At 42.2% G+C, this 17,874-nt stretch overlaps 2 protein-coding genes across 2 annotated transcripts; both read right to left on the bottom strand.

Annotated features, from left to right (window-relative positions):
* Positions 1 to 988: 988 nt before the first annotated feature.
* LOC104441613 (methionine gamma-lyase) lies at positions 989 to 3,964 on the bottom strand. The gene is made up of 3 exons (XM_039311577.1): positions 3,452 to 3,964; positions 2,949 to 3,350; positions 989 to 1,746 (listed from the first exon to the last, which is right to left on the bottom strand). Exons 1-3 carry the CDS (start codon positions 3,837 to 3,839, stop codon positions 1,169 to 1,171), a joined length of 1,368 nt encoding a protein of 455 aa, XP_039167511.1. The 5' UTR covers positions 3,840 to 3,964; the 3' UTR covers positions 989 to 1,168.
* An 11,645-nt stretch (positions 3,965 to 15,609) lies between these two features.
* On the bottom strand, positions 15,610 to 16,548 carry LOC104441615. The gene is made up of 2 exons (XM_010054767.2): positions 16,311 to 16,548; positions 15,610 to 16,128 (listed from the first exon to the last, which is right to left on the bottom strand). Exons 1-2 carry the CDS (start codon positions 16,527 to 16,529, stop codon positions 15,796 to 15,798), a joined length of 552 nt encoding a protein of 183 aa, XP_010053069.2. The 5' UTR covers positions 16,530 to 16,548; the 3' UTR covers positions 15,610 to 15,795.
* Between the last annotated feature and the right edge of the window lie 1,326 nt (positions 16,549 to 17,874).

Consider the following 17,874-nt stretch of genomic DNA (forward strand, 5'->3'; position numbering starts at 1 on the left):
GCCCTCCCAATAAATAAAAAAATTTAAAGACATGGCTCTAGAAAGTAAACAGTGCTCGCATGCCCGCTTTGATTCATGAAATACTCATTAACTTCACAGTTTTGTCCTTCAACATTAATGTAAGAGCTTTTCGACAAATCGTCCATTTTGATAGTATTTTCACCTTAGCACACATATCACTCTAATGTCCACATTAAACTGTATTGTTGCACCATCGAGTAGGTTCCAACTTGATATATAAGCTGAAAACACTATCTCCTTGTTGGGGGAGAAGTACCGTGGGAAGTTGCGGCACAAATCAAGAAAGGCCAGGCCTCAATTTCCTCTGTCTCATTTAAGCCTAACCCATTGCTTTAGAGAACAAAACAAAGTTGCAGATTGGGTCGTTAAAGCCCAACTAAATCAGTCCCTCCCTCTGAATTGGGTCCCAAGCCCACCCCAACCGCTGTTGGATGTTCTTCGTTCTGAAGCCCAGTTGGGTTCTTTTTCTACTTTACCTACTTGAAATAAAATGAAATGAAGCTTTTTCGATAAAAAAAAAAAAAAAAAAAAAAAAGAGTCCAAGGACAGCCAACTATTATCAAAAGCCTCTAGCCTCGTTGCCTCGTCGATCAACTCTACATTCTCACAAGAGATCAAAGAAAAAAAAAGCAGACAAGACTTTTCTCCCCTTGGAATCTAATTATACGCTTTATCCTATCTTAACTAGCGCTTGTATTAAATGTGTTTCTTTCGTTATTTCAATGATTACTCTTACAAAGATTATTGTATACAAAATTAGATTTGCCTTTGTAGTGCGTAAAAGACAACTCTTGCCTTTGGATAGGCCACTGGCCCTACTTGAGAACCCATCATTGGATTTCCTAACTTCGTCCAACTCATACTTCCAACCAACATAGCCCATCTCCACAGCCCATTTTTAGATTGGGGATCTCTAAACTAATCTCAGTTCCACTGTACGTACGATGATGATGCAGTTTCTCAAAGATTGAAGTGAACAAACGACGAAATTCTTAGCGGAAAGACAGCAAAAAGTCCGATGAATTTACAAACCAAAGTAGTAGGACACCCGTTTATTAGCACTCCCATTTTCACATTGAACCACCACAAAGGATCACTTGCCTACTTTCGTTATCTCATTCATCTAACATTTCCTCTGAAGGAGCCGTCAATTCTTCTTCAGCAACCCGAACTCGCCCATTCTCGCGATCGCCTTCTCGAGCTGGCCCCACTTCTGCTCGAGCGTTCCGATGTACCCGACCGACATGCGCACGAGCCCCGGCGAGATCCCGGCCAGCGCTTGCTCCTCCTCGCTCATCTCACTGCTGGTGCTGCTCCCCGAGCACGACATGAGCGTCTCGTAGTACCCCAGGCTCACGGCCATGAACCCGAACTGCGTGACGTTCTGCAGGTGGTGCATCAGCCGGTTGGCCCGCTCCTCCGTCTCCATGTCCACGCACATGAGCCCGCCGTACCCGTAGTCCTTGTTGGCCATCGACTTGAGGAGCACGTGGTCCGGGTGGTCCTCGAGGCCCGGGTACACGACCTTGAGGCCCATCTTCTTGAGCCGGGTCGCGAAGGTGAGGGCCCGGTTGCAGTGCTCCTTCATCCGGAGGGCCAGGTGGGGGATCCTCTCGGAGAGCTCGAACGCGACCTTGGCGTTCATGGTCGGGCCGAGGAGCATCAACGCTCCCTGGTGGAGGTCCATCATCGAGTTCACTAGTTTCGCCGGCCCGCAGACCGCGCCTGCATCATTTCCACGGAAAAAAATATCAAGGGTCACTAATCGCACTTTGGAAATATGAACATTTCAATTTCGCGTACGTAACCATTTTGGTATATTCTTATTTGCAAGTTCGAACATGTATCCGCAACATTCGGTATAGAGAGAAGAATACGTCTTTCCACTTTGCAGAAATCTATGTTCTCCCGTGACTAGGACAGACCAAACTCAGGGCCTTGGCCTGTTCTATTTTGGAGGGATCAAGATTGGCATCGCCAGGTATAATAGGACAGAAGCGTGTCAGCAATATAATGCGCCAGATCAACCAATGGGAGCTGGGCCTTGTTTTCGACACATACGCAAATGTCCAAAGGAACAAGACATGCCAGCGGAAAAAGCGAATTACTTTATTAAAAAATACTAGATGTGGTCAGGACTAAGAGAATATGAAATTTAGTCGATTATCAACTGACGTTGTCGAACAGCTCAGATGGGAATTTCGTGTTTAACTGCTATGGCAATCTACCAATCTAGACAAGATAAAAATGCGCTAATCTAATGTTTTGATTAGCACTCCATATCATCAGTTTGTCTAGTTTTGATTAGTTCTTTTGTTTAGAGGAGGACATCATCAATCAGAATGGAATATACTAACTGCGTGAGTCCAAGGTCGACATCACTTTCAGGATTCAAAGAATCAAAACCCAATAATCCTGTCGTCCACTATAGACTTAAAATATATCTTTAGATCCCACACACTTTCCCAAGCAACTTCAGGACAAAAATCTAATGTTATTTGACAAGTCATGTGGTCATTACTTATGTGGCGATGCTCGAATTTATAAAAATATGTATTTTTGGAATCATATATCATTATTTAAGAGCCTAAATCCAGTCAAATATGTCAAAGATCCCTCCTATCGCCGTACTGACTCATTTTTATTTTTCCATCCTAGAACCATTGGGGTACTCTTATCATCGATTTGAAAAAAGAAGCATTTTAAAAGGAAAAAGACAACCTTTTGTCCCGTCAGTCGGGGCCATGCAAGAGAGTCTCGTGATCGATTCGATTCAAAGGATTTTTTTTTTTTTTTTTTGAACAGGCGATTCAAAGGATTAGGTTCGTGACAATTTCTTGATTTTGCCAACATGGAGACACGTGTCGAAATCGGAATCAATCCCAACAAAAGAAGATGTGTACTGATCAAAGAGAAGAGACGCGCACCTGCGATGATGTCGGCCCCACCACTGATGAACTTGGAGATGCTGTGCACCACCACGTCGGCGCCGAGCCGGGCCGGGGACAGGACCATCGGCGCGAACGTGTTGTCGACGACCACCGTCACGCCCTTGTCGTGGGCCAGCCGGCAGAGCTCCGGTATGTCGGCGACGGTCAGCGTCGGGTTCGAGACGGACTCGAAGTAAAGCACCTTGGTCCGGCCCTGGACCACGGCGGCCGCCACCGCGGCGTGGTCCCGGATGTCCACGAACGTCGTCGTGATGTTGCACGCCCTCGGGAGGAAGTGGGTCAGGAGGGCGTGGGTCCCGCCGTACAGCGCCTGGGACGCCACGATGTGTCCGCCGCTGCTGCACAGCTGCATCAGCACCGATGATATGGCGGACATTCCTGTGCATGTAGAGCAGGTTCGAGGATTTAAGCGCAATGCTTCACGCGTCATCAATTAATGATGGGAAAACGATGGTTTTTTTTTTTTTTTTTTTTGTTACCGCTGGCGGTGCAGTAGGCGGCTTCGGTCCCTTCGAGGGCGGCCATCTGGCGGCCGAGGTTCAGCACGGTGGGGTTGAAGTGGCGGCTGTAGATGAAGAAGTCGCGGTCGGGGCCGAGCTCCCCGGTGAACATCCGCCGCATCGTCTCCGGCTCCATCACCGTGAAGGTGGCCGACGCCTCGATCGACATGTTCACCCCGCCGTGCTCCCCGAACTCGTGCCTCGCGCCCGCCAGCGCCGCCGCCGGGTCCTCCCACACCCCCGCCACGGGGCCGGAGATCATCTGTTTCTTGGCCACCACCATCGCGTCCTCGCCGCCATCGGCATCATCGGACCCCGGCCTCTTCTTGCTGGCGTAGACGAACCCATGTGCTCTCGCTTCAGCCATCTGAGCAGCCAGCACTTGCAGAGGGAGAGAGAGAGAGGGAGAGAGGGAGAGAGAGAGAGAGAGAGAGAGGGAGAGCTAGAGGAGGGTTGAGGTGGTGGGGGTGGTGGAGATGGTGGAGATGGTGCTATAAATAGGGAGAGAACGGTAACTTTGTTGGACGTCTCCTACAGGGATTAGTCGAGGGTTGAGGTGGTGGGGATGGTGGTGGAGATGGTGCTATAAATAGGGAGAGAACGGTAACTTTGTCGGACAGGGATAAGAAAAATCGCCAAGAAGAGAAATTGCTAACCTTCCTAAATAATCTTTGATGCATCCAGCGCCCTTTCGGGTCGAGATATCGAGGAGTCCTTCATAAATAGAAATTTCAAATTTGGATTCTTTCTTTCATTAGGAGTGCTTGGAATCAGATCTCATCGAGCGCTCAGCACACTACCATATTTGTCCAAAGCAATTAATTGATTGGGGAGAGAGTTTTAAGTCAATTTGGAGATGTTGATACTTTTTTTTTTTATGGAATTAATTGATAATTCCTTTGATCACACGAATTTAATATTTTGTCCGTTTGTTTGCGTCGGATTATCATTTAACATTTTCGTAAAAAGATATGGACATCCAACAAATTCTTTTTTGTAACACTTTAGAGGTGGAACTTCTCGTTTATTTTCCTTTTTGCTTTGTAAAGACCAGCAAATATGCACATGTGGGGCACGTGCGCACGCGAGATACTGTGAGATTAAGCAAAATCATTTAATTACAGAATATTTGAATTATTAAAAAATAGAAAATCTCATTGATGAAGAATGCGCACTATGTAAAATTTTATAAACATTTATGGAAAGAGAAAAAATATTTTGAGAATTTGCAATCTCGGAAGGAAGTTTGCTATGCAAGAAAACAAATCCGTACCTTATGCATTAATCCATGGATACAATATTTGTAAAATAAATAATTAAGCATATTTGCGAGAAGAGAAAAAAAAATGAATGAGATGTTGAAGTACTCTCTTTGTCTTATTTAATTATAGTTGGATATACTCATTGATATGATCATTAAATAGTATCGCGCTTATGCTTCATGGCAAATATTTTGGGGACATGTGTATTGAATCATCTTTGAATCTTTTGTGCTAAACGGTAGGAAGTATCGAAATATTAGAAAGGAAAATAAACTTAGAAGTCGTTTTTTTTTTTTGGTCGAAAAATTTATAAGTCGTTGAATAAGACAAGATTCTGTGGCTTATTCATATGAGCTTGGTTTCTACCGGAATTACGGTCGAGTACGTTTTCTTTCCCGAGAGAGATTTTCCAAAGGTGCAATGAACTTGGTCATTTCATAGCAACGCCCATGACCATAAATGTGAAGGAACTAACCTTATCATGGGTTGACGTAAGTTAGACCTTTTGCTTCTACCATATCCACACATGTGGGGGCATAACCTTTGAGCTTGTAGTTGCATATAACAAAATTGGAAAAATCACCGTAACAATGTCATAAATTTATATACGATACTTTCTTTGATGTCACAATTTTTCTACCAAGTATAGCTTTAATAAAAATGTCCACTTGAGTGACTTTGTCAACATATCTCCGACAATAAATCCCATTTAAATTTATTTTAATAAAGACATATCCAACATGGTTTTTTTTTTTTTTTTTTTTTAAGAGAGTTAAGTCTGTAATGGAAAATCGACTAAATGACGAGACTTGTGGGCTCTAAAATGATGACACATCGCATAAGAATTGATCAAGGAGAATATCTCTCTCTCTCCATTCTTTATATCTAGCGCATCGATTGACTTGTAATTTTTTGAAGCCCTAATTGTGATTATCTAATAACAATTTATGTCTAAATATTTTCACATTGAAAATATTTTTCGTTTATTCATTTTTATAAGTGATTAAAGCAATCATTTTTAAAGTATATTTTATAAATCATTTATTTCTATGAAACAAACACATCCTTTGACTTTGAGCTGAGCTGCTAAAGGATAAGCTCGTATTGGGCAATCAAAACCGTATGTAGATCAAATACTAAGCTCAACATATTTGACTGGCAACTATCCATTTTTTTCGCAAGCCATGTGCTCCTGTGAGAATGCCGCATTATCTACGTAAATACATCGCAATAATATCTTCTTTAAATATTGCATCTAGGTGTACATCTTAGATTCGTATCTTGCTCGAGTTAGACAATTCTCAAGTCAAGAAAATATTTTGACGCTCTATCTATGAAAGTTGCAAAACGTGTATGCGCTAATTTATTATTACATCATAAACAACGTTGTGTTAATGCAGGAATTTCTCGTGCTCCATTTTATTATACATTTCTATGACAATTCGCACATGGCTAAACATATGGTCATTAATTATGTCGGTCAAACATATGTTTGATTGAATGACCTAGGAAATTTGAAAAAATATTGGTGTTTGTTTGGTCTGGATTTGCTCAATATACAAGACTATTTGGAATGTCTATTCGATATACTATAGTATTCCCGTATATAGATTTAAAAGAGTGAGGCATGTGAATTTTTCATTTTGAAGGATGCTTTTATTAACGAGCGCATCCAAAACACTTATTTCAACAACTATTTGTGTCATTATCTCTTTGTAAAAAAATTCTTAATTGATTGCTTACCAAATGATCCCAGAGCTAAAGTTGGATATGAAAAAAGCCTATGACAGGATTGAATGAGATTTTTTGGAAGCCTATCTTCGCCAAATTGGTTTTCAGGATCGTTGGGTGCTTTGGCTGATGCAATGTGTAACGAAAACTTCTCTTAGTGTTAAGCTAAATGGCGAAGCCCTACCTTATTTTAAACCTTCACGGGGACTCAGACGGGGCGACCCTCTCTCACCTTACTTATTATCCTTGTGGCAAATATGCTATCCACCCTCATCCAACAAGTAGTCGACATGGGCCATTTACAGGGCATAAAACTAAACAGGTGCTGTCCTACCCTATTGCGCTTATTTTTTGCTGATGATGCTATATTTTTCCTCGATGGTAGAACCCGGGAATGTCAAAATTTAGCAAACATCCTAAATTAGTATTGTCTAGCCATAGGACAAGAAATTAACAGGAATAAATTAGGTATGTTCCTCAGTAAATACTACCCTAACACTCTTAAGATAAACATGGCTAGTGAATTGAGGGTGCTAGTTCTAGACAATACAGGTAAGTATCTAGGCATTCCTTATGATTGGGGATCATCTAAGAAAAAAATGTTTGCTTGGATCCTAGGACGTGTAAATGCTAAATTGAAGGTTTGGAAAGAAGGTCTGATTTCCAAAGGTGGGAAGGAGATTCTATTGAAATCAGTGGTTCAGGCTTTACCGCAGTATGCCATGTCGATCTTTAAAGTTCCTGTATCTATATGTAAGGCTGTTGAAAAAAAAAATAGCTAGGTTCTGGTGGCAAAACAATAGCAACAAACATGGGATTCATTAGAAGAGCTGGGATATTCTGAAAGAGAGGAAAGATAGTGGAGGACTAGGTTTCAGAGACTTACAAACTTTTAATAAAGCTCTTCTGGGAAAGCAAGCTTGGCGACTCTTCCAAAATCCATTATCTTTGTGGAGTAGAGTTTTTAAAGCTTTATATTTCCAAGAAACACACTTCTGGCATGCTGATAAGGGGTCTAGACCGTCATGGGGTTGGCAGAGTATTCTATTAGGTAGAGATTCTATTCTCAAGAAGCTTTGTTGGTCAGTAGGTAATGGCCACAAGATCAAAGTCAGAGAGGACAACTGGTTACCTATGGGAATTCTAGGCGACCCAGCTCTTAGAGAGGAATCTTACACAGTAGCAGGGTTTATTATCCCAAATCAAAATGAGTGGGAACGTTCAGCTCCTAAACCTTTCGTTTGACGAGCACACTATTAAAGAAATACTGAATATTAAGCTGTGGCCAGCATCTACCAAGAACAAAATTATATGGACAAGGACAGAAGATGGCCAGTATACCGTCAAAAGCGCCTATAATATCATCAAGCAGATAGAATCAGCACATGCAATTTCTCACGCATTCTCTTCCTATCAGACACCAAGGAAATTATGGCAGCAGATATGGAAAACCAAAACAGCCCCAAGATAAGCACTTTCCTCTAGTCCATTTGTCAAAATGCATTACCTACCAAAGCAAATCTATACCGACGAAGTATTACCCCTGACCCACTATGTACACTCTGCTCTACGCACTTACCTGAAACCACAGAGCATCTGTTTTTGTTTTGCCCCTGGACCCACCACATCTGGAACCACCCCAAAGTGTAGGTTAACATCAAAGATTACAACACAAACCGCATTGACGCTTGGCTGGCTGATCTACTTGCACATAAGGCAAAAGTACCTAATTTTGAGATAATTGCAGCACTTTTATGGCAGCTTTGGAAAGCTCGGAATGATCTCATCTTTCGTCGTCAACAGACCCACCCGAACCACTTGGTTGAAACGGCTCTCGCTTCTGCTCAACTCCATCTTCGAACTCAGCAATAGCAATCAAGCCAATGTCCTTTGCCGAACCTTAATCGCACCTGGATCCCGCCACAAAAAGGCACCATCAAGATAAATATTGATGGAGCTTTTCCTATCGCCAATCAAATGGGAGCGATTGCTAGCATTGCTTGCGATCATACGGACCGACTGATCGGAGGCTTTACCTGGAGTGTTCCTGCAACATCTGCACTTCAGACTGAAGTTCAAGCCATGCTACTTACCCTAAAGAACCTCTCAACACAAGGAAATACATGCTCCCACCTTTTGTTGGAGACCGACAGCCTCATCCTCACTGAAGTCATACACCGCGAACGTTTGCCGCAGTGGGAATGCCGCTCCCTTTTCGCCGAACTTGAAGCTATTATGTCTTGTTTCCGCAACCTCAAGCTACAACATTGTAGAAGAGAAGCAAATGCCCTAGCCGACTGGGCCGCGAAGGCCCATGAATGTGGCTCACTTTCACCGAATTGGGCTATTAGTCCACCTCAAGTTATGCTAGATTTGCTTTGTAATGAAGCCCTTCTAATGGGCTCTTCCTTTTTCCCAACTTGAATAGAAATATATCCTCTTTTCCGATAAAAAAAAATGATCCTAGAGCACTTTTTAACAATATCCTCACATTATTGCTGTGGAGAAAATTTCCATTTATGGCCAGCTTTTTGCAAGAAATTGATTGCACTCAATGCCAATTTGGACTTTGGATTAAAGTGGACTTAGTGCTTTTGAGCATGGTAGTTTGATGCTGCCAAACTTGGAATTATCATCCAATGACAATTTTCTATTTTGGATAGACACCAATGACAATAATCATTACACATATAAGCAAAATTTTGAAAAATTGCAACCGCCAATAAAAGTGGTAATAATAATTACGATCATTGAATTTCACGTAAAATCATCAAATTAATTAACTAAAATATTACAGACTTCAAATTTTACGGCATAGAAGTGGCAAAATAGATCCATGATTCATTTTTGGACTTAGGAAAATGGGTTAAGCTTTTTTTTTTGGTCGTATGTTACTCGAGCTCTTAGATAATAGGGTGAGATGGGTTTTAAGAGACACAACACAATCAAATATGATGGATTTTGATATGCATGAATCATTATCAAATTTATTCTCATTAACATAAAGGGATGACAAAAAATGTTTGTCGCCTTTGCTATCAACACATCGATCCACTGTCACCAATAGCTTCACAATGGTGGACACTGGAGGAAGGCGACCTCCGTGGCAGCCCCTGATGTTGGACACCATTGTCTCTTTCGCCCCAATCACACGACATCTCTCTCTCCCCTTGATTTGTTGTGATCTCTTTCGATCGCATTTGACTTAACCCTCTCTCCCTCCTTTGAGGACTAGAAGGGCCCAGTGACCACCTCGCAGTGATTAGTGGCGCCGATGGGGACCAATCTCGGGCCGTTCTCTCTCTTCATCAAAAGGCCAAATGAATTAACCAAAGATATTAGTTTGAAACTCCTTATCCACTAATGAGATGTTACATAAAGAGTATAATATACGGAAGTTAAACATTCCAAATCACCTTTCTTTTCCACAATTTCATAAATAAACATAATTATCCTGTTCTCAAGGGAAATAAATTTGCTGGGTCGGGTCCCTCGCCCTTGTGAATCTTCTTTAATAATAATTATTTTTCTGGAATATTCCTGCGGATGATAGTCGAGCTCCTGGTACTGGGGAACTGGGTCGCAAATGGGGAAGGAACAGTGGGACAAGGACAATGAATTTTGTCGCACCTCGTGGTATATGCTCGGTACACAAACTAGAAATTATAGCATGATAATGATGCAAAACTACTTGTAATCCGGGGGATATTGACCGGCGGGAAAGTCGACCCACTCGTTATCAATAATTTCCAGGCTAATGGGGAACCCAATTTCCTTCGAACTGATTGATTCATAGAAAAGTAATTGACTCGTTTCACAGCCGCCGGGGCCATGGAATCGGCACGTAGGAGAGATGTTCATTGTTTTCTCCTTAAGCGAGTGGAGTGGACCCGTGCACACTGATCGATTGTGGGACTGTTAATTCTCTAACAGGGACAATGGGCAGTGTACGCAAGGTCATGCTCGAGCAAAGGTGAGTGTGGTCCCTCCCTGGATAAAGCAAGAGCTTCCCCCTCCCCCACCACCACATGACCCATCTCTATCTCCTTGATCTCTTCCAAACTTTCACGTGATTTCGCAATTTGTCGGATTGCTCTCCATGTGTTGCCAAACCTGGGCATGATTCGATCCCGGAAATTATTTTCCAGCACGCCCGGATGTGTCCTATCATTAGGCTATTGCACTGTCACATTTCTCTTTTCCTTTCCTATTATGTATAGCAAAAGGATAAGTAGTAGTGATGACTCGTGGCTGATCGGCTGGTTCGACTGGACAATTGGCCTGATAGAATATATATAACACATTAAGTTTTTATAACAGTCTGCAGTAGCATCATAAAATCTAATATAGTATTAGAGCAAAAGATCATGAATTCAAGTCTTTCCACACCTTTCAATAATAACTTAACATTTTAGAACAATCATAAAATATTAAATAAATAAATAAAAACTAATACAACCCAACTGGAATTGAAAAATTGCCTTGAACATCTAATGAGGTAGGGTCACTTTTTTTTTACCTCCGTTAGCGATAAAAGTCATTGTTACTTCATTTCGACGGCTTTTGCCCTTTTCCAGGTTCTCTGGAGGACCACAAGAACTTAACAGTCACTGGGGACTAGTGGACAATGGAACAAGTTCTGAAGGCGCTATATGGGATTAATCCAATAGAAATGACGACACGGAGACGGCTGTTAATTATTGATGGCTCGAGTTTTATTCGAGTCCTTGATCCACGGTTGAGCCGAGACCCTAATGATCTCGGACCGAGCACAAGAAAGACCAGATCTAGGGCATGCGTTAGAGAGAGAGACGCAAAGAGAGCTATTAATTATATATGGCTCGAGGTTGATCCGAGTCCTTGATCCATCGTCGAGCTGAGACCCTAACGATCTCGGACCGAGCATAAGAAAACCTAGATCTAAGGCATGTGTTGAGAGAAACGTGGCACTTTTCCCATTAATTATATATGGCTTGAGGCTGATCCGGCGGCGGCGAGCGATCTCGGCGAGCTGTGCTGGCTTTGGCCGGCGGCGGCGGCGGCTGTGCTGGCTTTCATGGGGTGCTCTCCTTGCCGTGGGCATGGGTAGAGAGAGAAAGAGAGATGGATGTCACGTGGCACAAATCTAATGACTAAATGAACGGGAGATAGTACATGAACGTAGAACATGGCATATCCCTCATCACGGGACGAATGCGATAAACCTTCCAGAAGCCACTGAACATACCGACGAAAACATTGTTCTCAATCAATGCCGAAAACCTGTCAATCACTTTAGTTCACTGCCTAAGCATAAAAGCTTGCAAGATGAAGAGACGATGTATCCAAAGTTGATGCGTGATAAAATCTTTTGAATTATCAACACGGACCACCCCACAAAAGAGTAGTGCCAGAATCTGGGGCAGGTTCGTCGATGGATGGTCCCTGTCGAGAGCTTGATACGTCTCGGTCATGTCTAGATGGACACCAAAATTCGGCAGGCACATCGCTTAGGATGGTAACAGCATGGCCGTGCTTATCGCTTTAAGAATCTCGTATTGTCTACGTGCACGAACCAACAAATGAGATGGGCATCTTTTTGGATGGCTCATTTATAAAGTTTGCTCTCTCTTTTGTTGGCTTGGCACCCTCATCTGCGCCACATGATTATGAAACCTAAATTAAGAATTATTCGACTATCTCGTATTTTCAAGGACATAGGAAAGGACATCAAGATTTGTATTTAAAGTAGCCTTTTAAGTCGGTTAGATCTACATGGGCCCTATAATATGCAGTTATCTGGATATCTTTTTTCTTGTCTATCTTCATCTTGTAAAAGATGGTGGATTTTCCCCACGAGGAATCGCTCTCAATCTCCAATGTCGATGTAGTTGGTTTGGCCGTAGAAAGTGTCCCACCTTGGATCTCCACTGTCGATGTAGTTGATTTGGATGTAGAAAGTGTCCCACCTTGGGAATTGGAGGTTCCCTATTCAAATGTTCAAACCCATGCATATTCAAAGTCAATTATATTAGTCGAAGTTGTCAATAGTTATCTTAGTAACCCAATAAACCAAAAGGGGTGATGTCTAAACTTCAGAGGAGTTTTAGATATTGTAAAATTGGAATATTATCTTTCCCTTTTTTTTTTGGTCGAAATGAGTAAAATAATTAATGAACTGACCGACCAATCAGACGGCTCTATCTACTAATGATTATAAATTAGTGAATTTGGCTAACGACATGATTCTTAAATAAAAACGTGGGCATGGCGAGAGCAAGGAGCTGAGGTCGGAGTCTTATCCAAAACCTCAGTGAACTTACGAGTGCCCCTGTTTTTTCTTCTCTCTCTCTCTCTTTTCCGTGTCATTGTCGGGCTTTGATCAGAAGCTGACATGTTCCATGACAACTTACGAGCATCACGCGACTAATCGCCCAATTCAAAATCCACTTTCTTTGTTTTCTCTCCTATCTTCATTGGTTTTTGCTAAGCATGCATAAGGAAAATGGCCGAAGCGAGTAGCACCAAATCCTCCCACGTTTCGGGCTTATCGGATATGGGTCTAAGCATGTCCCACGTTATCTTCCCGGAATTTCAATGCCAATTCATTGAAAAATTGACTCATCTATCACCAGCTTAGACAGGACTCAATTTATATGTATTGTTTTTTTAATCATCGATAGTCACTGTTTTTTAAAAGATATGACAACCCAAATTGAGTTTGACGATGAGGTGGTAGACACATGCGTAATTCAGAATTCAAAATTAAGCAAGCTTGGGACGAAGTTAGTTGGCTCACATAGAGAGACCAAGACCTTTCTGTTTTCCTAGTGCGTGGTGGGAAAATCGATATGCCGGGCATGCCAAAAGAGACTTCGACAAGACACCACGTGTGCCGAGGCGATCCAACTTCAGGCGATTGCAAGAGCGATCGAGATTGATCCGCCATTTCACAATCGAGCACAAAATGTGCGAAGGGGCATCGAACCTGTGAAAGTAAGTGTGAGGAAAATTAATTTATATTAAAATTGAAGTTACAAGGAAAGTGAGAAGATACGAAAAAGAACACGAAACGTGCAATGATTCCAAAATACCCACAATTCCCGGAGAGCAGTTGGTGGGCGATATGCGCGGCCCCTTCTTCCTCCGAAACTCCCAAGTTAATAATACAAAACATTGCCGTCGGTTTCTTCACGTTGCTTCATTGCTCGGAAGCCATCTTGCTCGAATTTAGCCACGTTGCCCGTGAACTTATCAACTCAACTTCTTTTAACTTGCATTCACGTGCATGCTTTGAGGTAGGGTAAGCATCCGATCCGGAGTCCAAATACTGAATCAAATCGGCCTAGATCGATTGATTTAAGGCCTATTTTATGAAGAACCGGTTTGGTACTGCGTTGCAAGGTCGGCAACAGTAGGTTGACTCGGAAATCGGACTATAACCGGCCCTTAATCTCTTTCGAAGTCTCTTTTAAGGAAAAAAATTACTTTTCGCCCATTCAAAAATTGAATCGCGGTGTTCATGATGGACAAACAATAACACTATAACCGCTTAATCAACAAATGTCTTTGTAGTGAATTAATGCAATTTTTATATTTTATTATAACAATTTGGGTTTTCTTTTACCCAAAATATATAATGGGTTAACAACTGGGAATCGGATCAAGACCAGCCAATTCGGTTCCTATTTAAAATGTTTTGAAACTTAGGGTCATAGGGTTTGTTCTCGGTTCTAAGTTAGGAACCGCTTTCTTTTGAAAAAGATCACCCGTATAAGTTTCCCACTTGCTTGGAATCTTCCTAGCCTCTTTGACCTTAGTTGGGTTAGCAAAATTGCACAATGCATTGCTAGGTCGAAATCTGATGTTTTGGACTTTGACAAATACAGGAACACCCGTACCACATGATGGGAGCATTGCCATTCGATGTGGATAAGAATTGGGCACCAAACGGCAGTATTGTCTTGACTTTTTGCCGTTCTAAGTTTTCCAAATTTAGAACCCTTCCCACATACCGTCTATATTCACATTCATAACATAGGAAAAAACATAAGAAATTCTTCGGGACCTTAAAAGAAAACGCAGAAAGATTCCTTCTGGACCACGTGACGAATGGTAGCTCACGCAGGAGCAATCAAAATCCAAATTGAATTCTCGATTGGAGCCGAAAGATAGGCGAACGATATGGCCCGATCAGGCCCATGAAGAACTATAGTCATCACATTGCTTTGAACACCTGAACAAGATCTCTATGCTTTGGCCCAATGGCGAAAGTAAGTCCCTCACAAGACTTCTTGACACCAAAGGAAATGATCAACTACTTTCTTGACCCAAGGTGGATTGCTCAGAGAATGGGCTTCAATTGCAAACTCTTCACCCTCTTTGCAGCATTTCTATGTACTAAAATGTGGTGCTATAGGAATGCCATATTACATGATCGAGCTATTCCAACTACTTCCCGAGCAATTAAGTTGGTTTCATATGAGTTCATGGAATTTTTAAACAAGTTCAGAGAAGAGAACACAATTGCAACAAGTCTAGGATCCAATCTTATTAGGAGAGGGACAGACTCCTGGCTCCCACCGTTGGATCAAGAATTGAAATTTAATATAGATGGGGCATGGAAAAATAACAAAGGAGCCATTGGTATGATTGCATGATCGGCTAGTGGCTCAATTGTGCAAGCTTGGACAAGGAAAGAACATTGGAACTCGCCGGTGGAAGTGGGAGTAGCAACTCTCCTTCTCGCCGCAATTATGCTCAGTCCCTCAATTGCCAAAAAGCGATTTTTGAAAGCGATTATAAAGTCTTAATTGATGCCATTCAACAAAAGGATCTTTGCCCTTAAAGCATTCAGCCTTTCATTGCAGATTTTCGCTTCCTATTTCAGCAAATTCTAGGTTGGAGCTTGGCTTGGACTAGCATATCTAGCATATCCAAGAATGGAGCTATTTATACGCTTGCAAATTGGGTTTTTAATCAAATAGACACTGTCTTTTCCATGATCTCCCATCTAGAGTTGAAAGTATTGTATTAATTGAGTCTTCTCTTATCTATCATTCTAATATAGGTACTGTATTCATTCTGTAATGTTTTGTTTTGAAATAAAAAGTTGATTTCTAGCCACAAAAAAAAAAAAAAAAACAAAACAAAAAAAAAAGTCCCTCACGAGAAACTACAACAATGACATTAATATGCCATGCAATTCAAAGATTATTCATCAGCAGAATGGCCAGAAGATATCCGTAGTCTGATCCAAGAAAACAATTGGACCATCTTTAACCAAAATAAAGAGCAAAATAAGCAGAAACTGAAGAGATTTCGAATTTATTCTCCCCCGGACTGATTTGTTCAATTTCCCTTCTCCAACAAGTACTTGTTCTTCTCCTCGTCTGTCATGAAGGCGGTGACTGGGAAGGACTTGCCGATCCCCATCGGCGTCTTGAACGTGATCTTGCTGGCCGCCGGCTCCTCGAGGCTCATCTCCGCGATGGGCACCCACAGGAACATCTGTCTGCTCTTGATCCCGGTCATCCTCTTCATCCTCGACTTCTCCACATAGGCGGTGACCTCCGTCGCATAGCTCACGCGCGTGCCCGTGTTCACGAAGAAGTGCTCGTACGGCGCCTTCTGCTTCATCCACACGAACCCCGTCTCCCGCACTCGCCCGCACTCTTCCAAGTTCTGGACGAGAAACCGCGGACAGAGAATTTCGAGGTTTACAAGCGAGACATAAAATCTTTATACTCAAACTTTGGACATGTAATTGTAGAAAAGAATTGCCGACCATTATGGGCAAGGGAAAGGGAAATCGGATGAAACTGAGTTGACTGAGTCGAATTAGATTATCGCGTTGAACGCCTCACCTGAAGGGGCATGACACCCTTGGGAAAACCAAGCTCCTGGAGGAGCTCTACAGACTGGCGGTGGCACTCCTCTGCGCCATACACGATCTCCGCTCCCGCGCGCTCGTCGGCGGCCGACTTGTTGGTGGTGGACATCTTCCGATGGCGGTGGAGCAGAGACCGAGGCAGCTGGTGGACGCCGGAGATTGTGGGAAATGTGGTGGCGAAACTACTGATCATATAAAGAGAGAGAGAGTGACGAGGGGGAAGAGGGGGAGGAGGAGGTTGGTGAGCAAAATTGGATGAACCAATAGAATTCGTTGACCTAACGTAACGCCCAGCTGGGGGACAAATTTCTAATTTATGTTTGATGGGCTTAAGCAAAAAACCATCATTGGAAGTCCCATTAAATAAATCTCAACTAATGGGATTGCTTCTTCACCTATCGAAAATTTATTGCTGCTTTGCTTGCTTTTGGTCTATTTTTGTTCTTACCTATAAGATTCCTGAGTTTTATTTTTGTCGCATTGCAGGCGTCTAAAAATAGAAAAGATGAACAAAACCCTAATAATGAGGGTCCAATTGAAGCGAAGTAGGTCACCTGTTTTGGTCCACTTTGAAGTTCCTCTTCCTTTTAGGTGGAGAGAAGCATATAGGAAATTAGGCTAGTCATCGAGAATATTGTGTGTGTTTGAAATTACTTTTAAATATATGTATATTGAGCTAAATGCAAAGCAGGTGCTGCGCAGGTGCACAATTTATTTTTTTAATTTTTTTTTAAATGCTGTAAATTTTAGATTAAATATCCACAAATATGAGTTTCTCTCAAATAATAAGAAAAGGAATGCACATGTCATGACAAATAGTTTGATTATTGTTTTTATAGTCTCATTGGCAAATTTGGAGAGCCCAAAATGGGGAAAAATAAATACCAAAAGAGCTAATGATTTCTGCTGAAAAACACAATCAACATAAAATAATGCCAGCGACTCAGCTTGAAATGGCAAAGCCTTGCGAACTTCACATTATGAAGAAGGGATCCTACGTTTGGAAGCAAAAGGGCGTGAACTATTGATTTCATGCAAAAAAAAAAAAAAAAAAAAAAAAATTGAAAAGGCAAAATAGTTAAAAAGTGCAATAAACACACGATGAATAGAGAAAACTGCTGAATACGCAATTATGCGTATTCTGCATACGCTTCAAGAATTCGATTCTTCAACATATGAGCACTTACGTATGGTTCAATGGTAGTAGCAGTTGTGCTGTCATCGCTGTCTACCCTGCAAAAAGCCGACAACATCGGCGTCCGCCAGGATTTCGGCTCAAGAGATTCATGCTTGCCATGCGGAGATCAGCCCCGACCACGACCTTTTCCTTGAATGGCAGATGACGTGCAGAGGTAGCATAATCCTGCTCCCCATGATCTTTGGCGCGCGACTGCGAAGGCTGTGTAGGTTACCTCACGTCGTCGGACTAGTTTAGTGGGAGAGAAGGAAGTGAAATGGTGAACTTGGGCGAGGGTAGGTTTCATATTTAGGTGGGTAGATGTTAATTGGGCTGCGTCTTCGGGGTGTGGAAGTAGCAG

Source organism: Eucalyptus grandis, chromosome 4 (assembly GCF_016545825.1).
Source record: "Eucalyptus grandis isolate ANBG69807.140 chromosome 4, ASM1654582v1, whole genome shotgun sequence".
In the NCBI taxonomy this organism is placed as follows: Eukaryota; Viridiplantae; Streptophyta; class Magnoliopsida; order Myrtales; family Myrtaceae; genus Eucalyptus; species Eucalyptus grandis.